Genomic DNA, 11,980 nt, shown 5'->3' with positions numbered 1-11,980 from the left:
TCGGACACTTCTTTATTCTCTTCCTTTTATTGGTTATATCTATGTTCCATGCACCGGTAAATGAATACAAGATCAGTGTTCAGCTTTAGTTACCACATAATATTGGCATCAAAATAACGGGTAATTAAAGTCCATTTTTCGGAAACTAATTATAAGATAATCAACTGATTTGGCCACCGCTTGGCATCAGGCGGTTCCGCATACATGAATACTAAAAGTGCGTTCATAATCTGAATATTGTACTCAACGTTGAATTTTCCTCAATCGTGTTGAAGTAAAACAAGTATGAACCCATTTGATCAAATATACATATTATACAATTCAATGTATCTTGAAAATAGTCCGATATTGAATAAATTTCATAAACGGTTATTGAACGTAGATCACAAGTAGCAGTAAAACGTGAACAATAATCGTTGAAAAAATACGTTCATCAAACGATGAATATATTTCTGTGCAATAGTGGAAAACCGCAATAATTAAGCGCTTAATTGGGGTTGCTGGTAGTTGTATGATGAATGTACAATATATATATATATATATATATATATATATATATATATTAGGGTGTGTCGAAAATGAACTTTTTTTTTTCTTCGCTCCTACCACTCAAAACTTTAGGTTTTGACATTAAAGAGGTCCTCGTTCAAGGAGGGCGCTGTAGCTTGAAGTTTAGAAGTCGCTCAACGAGGATTTAGGTTTCCCATCTAATTAACACGTAAAAAATATTGTTTTTCGTTCAAAATGATGTCAGGCATCCAAAAAATTGGCGATTTCTGTGCTTCTTGGCTTATTTGAAAGCATGACTCATCCCCTAAACGATGATAGGTCGTTTTTCGACTTACCTTGTACCAATTTTTTTTACGCCACTTTTCGACCACAATAGTCACTTTTTCAAGTTTACAAAGTCTCCAATGTATCAATGAGTTCAAAATGAATTGCTACAAGTATTGATTCTTGATTCGAATATAAATAACCAATTCCAAAAATTAGTGAAACATACAAAATTTCTCAAAATAAACATGGTTTTTTGAATAAAATTGAAGATACGGAATTTACCAATTTTTAGAATTGGTTATTTATATTCGAATCAAGAATCAATACTTGTAGCAATTCATTTTGGACTCATTGATACCTTGGAGACTTTGTAAACTTGAAAAAGTGACTATTGTGGTCGAAAAGTGGCGTAAAAAAAAATTGGAACAAGGTAAGTCGAAAAACGACCTATCATCGTTTAGGGGATGAGTCATGCTTTCAAATAAGCCAAGAAATACAGACATCGCCAATTTTATGGTTGCCTGACATCATTTTGAACGAAAAACAATATTTTTTACGTGTTAATTAGATGGGAAACCTAAATCCTCGTTGAGCGACTTCTAAACTTCAAGCTACAGCGCCCTCCTTGAACGAGGACCTCTTTAATGTCAAAACCTAAAGTTTTGAGTGGTAGGAGCGAAGAAAAAAAAAAAGTTCATTTTCGACACACCCTAATATATATATATATAGATGTTGTAGACACCAAGATTGAAAATGAATTTCATAAACGTCTATCACGCGTAGATCAGAAATACCAATAAAACGTACATTATAATAGTCGAAGATATACGTTCATAAAACAATCAATATACTGCTGTGCAATGGTGAATAGGAAGTATGATAAACGTCTAATTAAAGTTGCTGGCAGTTGTGTCATGAATGAATATTATATGTTGTGATTACCAAAATCATAAACGAATTTCGTGAACGTTAATAGCTCGTAATTTGTAAATTCAAATGAAACGATTCTGATAAAACGTTGAAAGATGGAGTACCAACATCGTTAAACATATAAGTTTTAAACGATTTTCGTACGAATAATGAACAAATATACTATACGTTGCTTTTGCTATAATAATACGTATTTTAAACTTCTGTATAATGAAATACGCATAATAAACAGAGTAATCATACGAATAATATCCATCCGAAATATTACAGTATATGTGATACGGTTGAATTTTATACTTATACCATTATTAAACGACTTCGACGTTTCATATACGAAATTTATACTGGTGTGTGTTTATTGGGATGATTCTTACTGAGATCGCTGAGGTTGAAGTAAATGTTGCTATTCGTCATGTCCATGTTCTTATGGGATTTCACATCCGTGTAATTGGAATGCATGTAGTAGATCCGATACCCCATTACGATACCGTTGGCATTCTCAGGTTTGGCCCAAGACAGTTCGATGGATGATGAGGTGACATGATGAACGGTCAAGTTCAAAGGTTTAGTCGGCACTGTAACAAGAGAGAAAAGAACTTTTGTAAATATCTGAACTTTCAAATTGAGAATCCAAAAAATATCCACGAGATTGTTGTGCGATCCATTATCGGGAATCCAGCAAGTTTCCTCCTTTGAATCCCATAGAAAAAGCCTCACACTTTTTCTTGTCATGTTAAAACTCTACTGCCCGACTCTGTAGCGAGGTTGATGATCTGCGACCCTTCACTCCTACATTATCTCAATGAGCGGAAGCTTCTTATTAAACTACACGACGAAAGAATTTCGATCTCTCGTCTTGGATTACGGGTCGTCGTCGTCGTCGTCGTTGCGGTTTCAATGATATTCGCCGAGTTGTTTAATCTGTTTGCATACAAAGAATTCTCTGTATCATTAACCAACCCTGAAGTTGATTACTCAGCGTAATCGCATCGTGCGGCTTGATATGAATTTTGTGTAGTAACATGATCCAAGGTCATTATCATTAAAAGTTTATTTATTCACGTATGAAAGTGAGTTTATCTTGTTGTCCGCACACCGACGTTAATCCGGATCAGTGTGACTGACCGGATACAAAAAGAGAAGATGAGAAGAGAAAATAAGACGACGAACACGAGAAGAGGACCGTCTACATTGCAAAGGTGCATTAGCAGGGAAAAAGCGTGGCAGGTTAAATAAATCCAAGATTTTTCAGCCAGTGAAAGTTGCTGCGGGCAGTTGTTCTCTTTACATCGTATATATATATACGTGTTTATATACGGGGTATCTGAACGTAGGCATATTCACAATATATCGTTTGTCGGTATTCCGCAGGAAGTGAAGGGACGCTTAGCCTCTGTGAGCATGCGTACAAGTTTGTTGAATACTATTCGACCCAAGATATTGACGAACATTTATTTATAAAACGAGCAGAATGAAGAACAAAAAATACAAAGCAAAGGCATGACTAACAAGGAAGGTATCCCAGGTCGATCTTTCCGATTTGATTTCTTTTGTAATATGTTATGGTGGACTAAAAGCCAAGCAACACGTATTTTTTTTAATCTGCCGTTCAACACACTAAGGGGGTGAAACCACCCTTCAAAGTAAGGGACGTGAAAGGGCGATTTGGCAGTGTTTCTTTTTTTATTGATAAAATCGCATTTTTCATTTCTCGTTACGACAGAACTTTTCCAGATGGATTGGTTAAAAAATATTATATTCTTGCGGGTGAAACTCTCAAATCGCCCCTTGATATGCCTCACTTTGGAGGGTGGTTTCACCCCTTTAAAGTGTTTAATGGCAGATGAAAAAAAAATGAGTGCTTACTTTTTAGTCTATTATAACATATTACAAAAGAAATAAAATCAGAGAGATCGACCTGAGATACCGTCCTCGAAAGTAAGGCTGTCAATTTACTTTGTTCCGGTGAAATTATTTCTCGGGCATTTTGAATAAAAAGTATCTAACTACTTTATTTATTTCATAAGGATAGTAGAGTATATCCTAAATATAATGTATAGATTCGCAGTAGTGGAGAAACAAAAATGCAAAAGATAAAATCAAGTGGACAGTGAATGATGTTATCGTAACTTGAAAATATTCCTCCGACTTCCGTTTTACCGCTTATGTCGTCGGTTTGTGTCAACCGTTCTATAGAAATATGAGTCCAGGGTTGTAAATTTGTAATCATCCCATTAAAGTTTATGAATCATCGCTGTAGAACTCTTTACGGTACACAAATAGATAATCGGCAAAATCACTGTAACCGCAAATAGCGTAAAGAATGAAGAAAAATTTCAACCGTATAATCGATTCAAAGATCTTTTTCTACCTGGACGAAAAGAACCGTCTGTACTTATGGTTTTAAAGATTATTTACTCAAAAGCTGTTAACCTGATCTGCACTTTACGGTCGAATTCCCGTGCAGTGATAAATCCCCGGAAGGGAAGAAATTCTGCATTTAAGAAAAGATGAATAAATATATTTGTACACAGGTATACATGGATAAAATATCATTTCCTCCTCATTCCAGTTAGCTTATTTTATTTCTCCGTCAAGGTGTGAAAAGAATCATCGAAAAAAATGTAAATCAAGTGCTAATGAACGACAAGGTAATAAAATGAATGTTTACGTCCATGTCTGGCAACTCGTTTTTATATCGGACATTTTGATTAAATCGCACGCGTACAAAGTACTTGTGTGATTTTTAGAGCCGTACGATTATAGGAATTTACTCGGTGTGTGTATATATTATGTATAATTGATATGTGCATGCGCCTAATGTATTATCGCTTATGCAGGTACATGCATACGTTATATACATGTGTATATACGGTGTTGATTTGACCCAGTTGTTTATCCAGCGTTTAAATAACAGGTAGAATATCCTTGCAGTCTTACAGACTCGAGATACTTTACTTATACGAGCTGAATCGGCCAAGAATTATTGCTTGCAAGAGAGAGATAAAAACGGCAAAACTTATCGGTTACGTTTTCCTGTTACGCACGGAAATGAGAGAAAAACGCCAGCAGCTGAATAAATATGAATAATATTTATATATACATACACGCAATACGTCCATCTTTACATAAATTAATCGTTTCTCCAGCTCTCACGCCTCGTTGAACGTTAATTATAACGTAAATCGAAAAACAAAGCGGAGCGATTAGACAGTGTAACAAAAAACAAAAAGATCTCTTTTTTGCTCTCGTTTCGACTCGTTGATTTTCAATCGATTATAACATCAGATATCATGCTCAGTTTGCGCGTGTCTCTTCTATACGTGCGATATAATTTATATTCTTCGGATGTGATGCAGGCGACTTGGTGTGTGTTTAAAAATGTATAATGCGACGTACAGTCATGACAAAAAGATGTTGTAACGTAAATGCGATAAAACAAAGGTTTACGAAGGAATCTATAATTAACATCTAACTATAAAAAAATATTTCTTCTATTATAGGATAAAGTTTCAAAACACTCAATTTCGACTGTGGACACTTCATTATATTAACAACGTTGGAGTAATTATAGATTATTTTATAATTTTTGTCCACTTACCCTCTGCTGAAACACAATACTTAGTTCATTTTGTTCGTGAAAATAATATAATGAAACAAAAAATAATGCAATCATACGATTCCTCTAACGCTGTTGATCAAATAAGTTGTTTATACAATGTGAACATGTTTTACGCGTTTTTCACGCATATTTTTCGTACCAAAGTACCTGTTTCTGTGACAGTCGAGTGAGTCTACGAATGCGCGTGAGCGGAGTACTGAAAAGACTACTTTTAAATCCTAGGAGTGTTGAAAGTGGTCCTTTCTGTACTCCGCACATGCGCTGTCGTGAAGAAACCTGACATTACGCGACCCTAACCTCAATTTCATGCTTAGTGAGAAAACGCGCAACACACTCTTGTTGTATAAAGAATCGTGTGCAACAAGGAGGCAACGTCTTTTCGCTTCGCGTATTTGCAATATTCGTCTTCGGCTCATCTACGACTCGTATCGCAAATTCACACTCGGCCCGAAAAGACCGAGTCTGCCTGCTTGTTACACAATTGAATATATCATTATAGCTGAAATTCTGTGTTTTAATATACTTGTCGCTGCTGGCTCACAGCCGGTTTTTTAATTGGCTTAAACTCGACCAGCTTCAGTTTCACTATTTGAATCTATGTTTCGGCAGGTTTCGGACCCGACTGTACGTCGCATATATCGTTAATAAAGAGGTTGACGAGCCGGTGTGTGCGTCCCCCAAGTCCCGCAGCTCGCGCGTTCCTAATGCGAAACTCGAAACGATGATGGCGACGAAGGTAACAAAGCCGGTAGGCAAAGACCCCGTGCCAACACAATGTAAGCAATACCGTCCCATCTGTACCTACGTAGTAGGCAAAGGGGAATCGTTGAAAAACTCCCGTATGCCGTCAGCAGCTCAAGACGCGAACGTTTTTCGCTCGCCGTACAAGTCGAAGCGTTTTATATTATAGTTGCGAAGCGAATGACGATGATTATGGTATATATTCGGACCTGTTTTGTTCAGTTTGTCGGAATAAAAGAGGCAGGAAACGGTTCCACGAATGATATATGTATATATATATATATATATATAACGTCTGCATTATAACTGCACGACTTGATCGTCACAACAATTTCGTCTTTTATATATAATACTTTTACGGGCTGACGGAAGAGTCGGAGAGTCATACGCGTTCATTGTCAACATAACCTGCGTTACACGTGGACGGACGCAGGTCTGTGCGTATACGTATTCGAACCGCATTAATCATGTTCAACAACACTTATCGGTTGTTTAAGTCGCACGTGCAGCGAAGCGTTCATCCGTGAACAATAGAATTAAGAAGAAAAAAATAAAAGAAAAAAAATAAGGGCGGAGACGGGAAGATGAAGTGAAAGAGAGAAATGAGATCGACGTATCACCTTGAAACGTATTAAACAATGAAATGTAATTGGAACCCCATTATCATCAAACTTGACTAAAATGTTACGTTTCATAACTTTGACCTTCAAGATTTGAAAGTGCGCGATGATTTTTTTTTCTGTACACTAAATTGAATCGAATATCTTGTGGAAAAGTTCATATTGTGCTCGGATTCTTTCCTTTGCGTTTTCATGTGCACGACGTACTTATTTTAATTCAACTCGATTGGTTGTAGATGTCTTGACACAGGTCAAGCTGCTGCCGATAAGTTTCATTTATAATAGCAATAAAAAGTCCAAGCTTACGTGCACCTGCACATTAACGTATAAACGGTGAATTGATGATTAAATGAACAGATATTTGGCTGGCATACATGTGGTCGTAGTTTTTTTCATTTGTTTTGTTTGCTCGTTATTTGGTTCTCACGGAACGAAATTTATACACGTATAACACACAAATTCGTCTACAGAAATTGACAAAAATATTTTCACATCGTTATTTAACGGACATATACAATTATATACACGTGTATAATCACAAGTGTGCGGTGATTATTTATGTTATTTACTTGTAAATGAATGAATATATTGCGTCTGAGCAGCGAGAAAACGAGCGAGCAAGCGAGCCATACGATATTATATAATTACCGTAAAAGAAAAATATCTCGACGAAGTTAAATGCTGCCATAACAACACAAATGTATACAGTCTCTATACATAACGTATGATAATAGTTTTACGAAGAACGAGTTTCAGAGTGAGGAAAAAAACCTTCGATACAAATAAGACGAAAACGAAAGCGAAAATAATTGTCCAGTGGAGGTGGTCGAAATGAGCCGAGAATATGCAGGAGCTGACTGAATTTATGGCATGAATCTTGTACTTCACGTCTGCATCCATTGTTACCGGTTATGTCATCATGGGTTGCTATTAGAGAAGAAATAAGCTCTGACTAACTACATAAATGAGTTAGATTAAAAGGTCTCGCTTCAAGTTCGTATACGTCTACTACCTACAACCGTTCAATGCTCTCACTGATTATCCGCAGCCTTGAGTCCCACAGATTTAAGCTCTCTTTTAGACCGTTCTATGATCAGCTATTTCATTACGCGAATCGCAATTAACGCGATACTAATTCGAGAAGGGAAATCTCTGTGTAATTGGCCAAAGATGCGCTTCGATGAGTCTCGATGAAAGGAGAGAAAAATAGTGTGACGCGGAGAAAAGAATCGACTGACGGTGTGTTTCCATCCTGAACCACCGTTACTTCGAATCGGAGAAAGAGGACCAACGTCGTTGGGCAACTTTCGCAGGTAGAGAAATAATTACCGGTCATGAACCGAACTGGAAAAATATGCAGGTTTTCGGCGCAGGAGAACAATTTTCAAAATCTTCAAACTAAACAGATAAACAAATAAGCGTATTTTCGTTATTAGCGGCATAGAAATAGGCAGGAATTGCTTTTGTTTCTTTTCATGGCTTGTTGTTATCTTCATGCTTGTTGACATCTGATTTTATTACATCGATGATTGTATCGGATTGCGATTCTGAAATTTTATGTTTTCCTTCTTCTGTGTCCTCCTATATTCTCCATCTTTCATACTTCTTTTGTTCACTTGTTGTTGATGTTTCTAGACGGAATTCGACGCAGTTGATGCACACGGGTCTGACTTATTGGCTAATGAACGGACGGAACGGACGTGTTTTGAAAGAGGATGAGGCCTGAATGGAGTGCGTCTGTGTATTGTTGTTCGTAAAACCCATGTGTGAAACCCCCTTTATGCATGCACCTATGATTGCATTCACATACAGAGTATGCGTCAACAGATTATGCGAGCGTTAACAATCAACAAGAAACGTAGATTTTCTCCGTCTTCTCGGCTTTTTGTCCTTGTTCCTCTTTACTCTTTTTTCTCTCCACTGCAATCCGTATTAAGGTCAAAGAGATCGCAGACGATACCCGTTTGCTCGTTCAATTACCATCTCTCTCTCTCCTCTTATGCCCAATACCGCAACTAGGATTTTGCGTAGGTACGTTAAGTATCTTTTTTTTTCAGAGAAGCGGTAGAGACAGAAGACTAAAATTATGAACAGTTCTTCTCGGTCTTCTGAACATTCCAGCCAATCTACCATGCATGTAGTTGCACTGCGCGAAAAATGCGCTGCGGACTTCTATTGACTACAACTTGGTTCCAATCTAAAACTGAACTGAGTACATCTGATGGCAAATTTCTGAATCGACTACAGAGATTGTACTATAGTAATCCAATTTTGGTCAATTTTAATACTATTATATTTTAAGAGACTGAAGTTAGTAACGTTAACGTAACGGAACCCCGGAAAGAAAAATTATCATTGAAGAATTTTAGAATCACTTTCCAGAATTTGGAGATTCCAAATATGAGTATATTTTGTTTATCATGGTTGACTAAATTTCGAACAATCCTAAAGCTGCGAAGTAAGTAACGTTACTAACTTCAACCTCATTGTACCTTGTGGTGTAGATTAGGTTTTTGTAGAATTTTTGGTTTTCAACAAACGTGTGATGAGAACTGGCAAAAATTTTGGCGAAAACCCACCGCAGGCGTCTAGTCAAAATCCGAACGTCTCGTTGGCCTAGATTTTATACATGCACGCCTGGCTTTGCTAACGGAGAATGTGACCGGATGAATCGACGTCGACGAGAGAGGACCCTCTCTAGCTCTCTGCGCCTGTGTTTAAATAGTTAATTCGATACGTGGACGATTGAATGGAGACGGAAGAACGATCAATGCTGTAAAAATGTCGATTTATGCCGTAGGTACTCGGTTTCGCACATGTCCGTCGGTATAGTTTGAACATGTGTTTAGACGTGACGATGGCGTCAATCGCAGATGTGAAGAATAATTAATACGTTAAGTTGGATGCGGCGTGACGAGGAACTCGGTGAAGGATGAATCCGTGGGTGGGAAAGAAGAAGAGTAATTACAAAACACGAGGTGTTACAGATGGCGTCACTTGCGCACATGTTGCGAAACTAACCAGTGAGTTTGAAGCGGAAGTCGTTTATACATCACAGGTATATAGTAGTGGAAAGATGGCGGGGACGAAAAGATACGAAAGAAGGAAAGAAGATACGCGGTGAGAAATCTGAGAACGTTGATGGGTTAAATGCATCACCGTTTGTGGTCACTGTGCTATTACTGACCCCTTAATAAAATCCCGCATTTCACAATGTCATTTTTTTACATCTCTTTAATACACACAAATTATGACTAAAATTCGTTGTTTAAACATCAGCGTTAAAGTGGACGAAAGCATCTTTATGTCACTTTGGTACATAACCTCCCATTACACGTAATGAACATGTCCGGAACTGATACCAAGATCACCAAAACCGGTACATCTACTCTCACTAAACTTGCATTTATGAAAAAACTTAAATCGACGTCAGTGTGAATCAGTTATAGTCTTAATCGATCTCTAATCGCTGGGAATCGCAGCAACAAGTCCCAGAAACTTGTGCGGAATCTGTGGACGCGGAGTGAATTATCGGAAGTGATCGAAGAGTTATTGCGGGGAGAAGGATCTACAGCTGTATAGAGAACCGGATAATTTATAGGCTTGTGAAAAGTCTGGTTCTCTTTCGGTGACTTGACCTGCGTGTCGGTGACACTGCTGCGCTCGGATATTGCGATTGTAGGTAAGTATTGATCGTGATCGCGGACAGCCGAGGGTCGGGATTCGGTCCCCTGTGTAATGCGAGCGAGGTGTCGTTTACTAGCGTGAAACTTGCTCGCCGTTCAACCCTGGGACGTGATATGTGACGGAGCATGCCGGTCTGAGAACAGCTCGGCCACTCGCCGTGCAATTTATCTTGCGCACACGTTCGTGATAATTATTCTTATATTCGGTCTGCGATACGGTGACGCTTTTTCCCACGCTCTCACAGATAATCTCTGCACTGTTTCTTCTAGGCTCGGAAATAACCACCAAGTTTGAATATATTCGAAAGAGCACTCCACGAGAACGATGAACTCATGGTGATTATATGGGAACGTAATTCCGTGAATCCGGTTGGTTAGCACATTTTAATGTTTTCATCGAAGTATCGTGTCTTCTTTGCAAAATTTCATCTGTTAGTGCGATACGATGTGCGTATTTTTATAATTCCAATTTTCGAAACTGGCTAAACGTGATAAACCTGAATTTTTTGTGGTTGTAACGTTGATCTGCATAAGTTATTGTTGTGGAAAAATATGTCACACTGAGAAATCCTGGAATGTCTGTGACTCTGGAGAGACTCTGGTTTATCTTTAGATTCTCATTCCGTCTTGAGAGCTAAGCGGAAACCAAAAAGAAACAGTCCAAACGGGAATGAATACAAGAAGAAGCCTGACGAGGTATTAAAAGTCGAAACTAAACGTCGAGATTGCGGCATAAAAGAGGTTTTAGATGTGGGGTAAAGCGGGTGATCGTGAAACGATCAGAAGGATGCGAAGGAAGAGAGAAAGAAGAATGTTTCCGCACTTCCGACAACCAAATAAGTCCCAGCTTTTTCGTCTGTAGAGTGATCAGATTACTATCATGGTAGCGCAATGAGCATGTATACTCAACTGTTACAAATTAAGGTGATGTTTTATTCTTTTTGCTGGAACGAGGTACAAACGTTAGTGTTCTCCTAGTTAAAAATCCTCTCATACCAGTTTCTTTTGAGAATTCTCCAAAATAACCCTGCAGTATACGAGTTTGACAATTGGACTCGTTTCTGTTTAATATAAGTAATAATATACGTATTTGTTATCGGAGACCTTACAAGGTTGGCTTTAGTCAGTCATTTTTGACATGAGGTATCAAAAGACCTGATTTTGCGAATATCTGGTTTCCCGATGCTTCAGCGTAACAAAAACTTAAAAATTAACACTTGTAAAAGTAATCTAACCATCTAGATGATTACATCCTTATGAGACACTATTCACTATTATGTTAGAAAATTGTGCATGGAGTTGAAATAAGGTTTGTTGTTTAACATGTTATTTACGTGAGAAAAAGTGACGTAAATGAGGCACCTCGTAATGTTAGATTTGAGCCTAACCTTTTGCGGCACAGCGTCTCATACATGAGACACCTTTTTTGAATCGGTTTTTCAAGATTTACATTCAAGTTTTGAGATATCGCTGTAATTTTTTTTTTTGCATAATTTAATTTCTAAGATTTCAATGTTGATGTTTTAAGAGGGATTCTTGATGATTTCATGACTATAGTGAGCTTTATAAATAAACGAAGTATTTAAATAGCCTGTTTTTACAGA

The 11,980-nt window shown here is 37.7% G+C and overlaps 1 protein-coding gene across 4 annotated transcripts in view; it reads right to left on the bottom strand.

Annotated features, from left to right (window-relative positions):
* The window catches only part of LOC124304414 (tyrosine-protein phosphatase 99A), a 318,232-nt gene that overhangs the window by 21,401 nt on the left and 284,851 nt on the right, over positions 1 to 11,980 (bottom strand). For all 4 annotated transcript variants that reach the window (XM_046762635.1, XM_046762637.1, XM_046762638.1 and 1 more), the window contains one exon: positions 2,082 to 2,282. In XM_046762635.1, the coding sequence (XP_046618591.1) occupies positions 2,082 to 2,282 (201 nt within the window). The remainder of the gene's footprint in view (positions 1 to 2,081; positions 2,283 to 11,980) is intronic.

The sequence above is a fragment of the Neodiprion virginianus genome, chromosome 5 (assembly GCF_021901495.1).
Source record: "Neodiprion virginianus isolate iyNeoVirg1 chromosome 5, iyNeoVirg1.1, whole genome shotgun sequence".
Classification (NCBI taxonomy): domain Eukaryota; kingdom Metazoa; phylum Arthropoda; class Insecta; order Hymenoptera; family Diprionidae; genus Neodiprion; species Neodiprion virginianus.
Note: the sequence above shows the minus strand (reverse complement) of the source record. Positions and strands in the feature narration are given on the sequence as shown.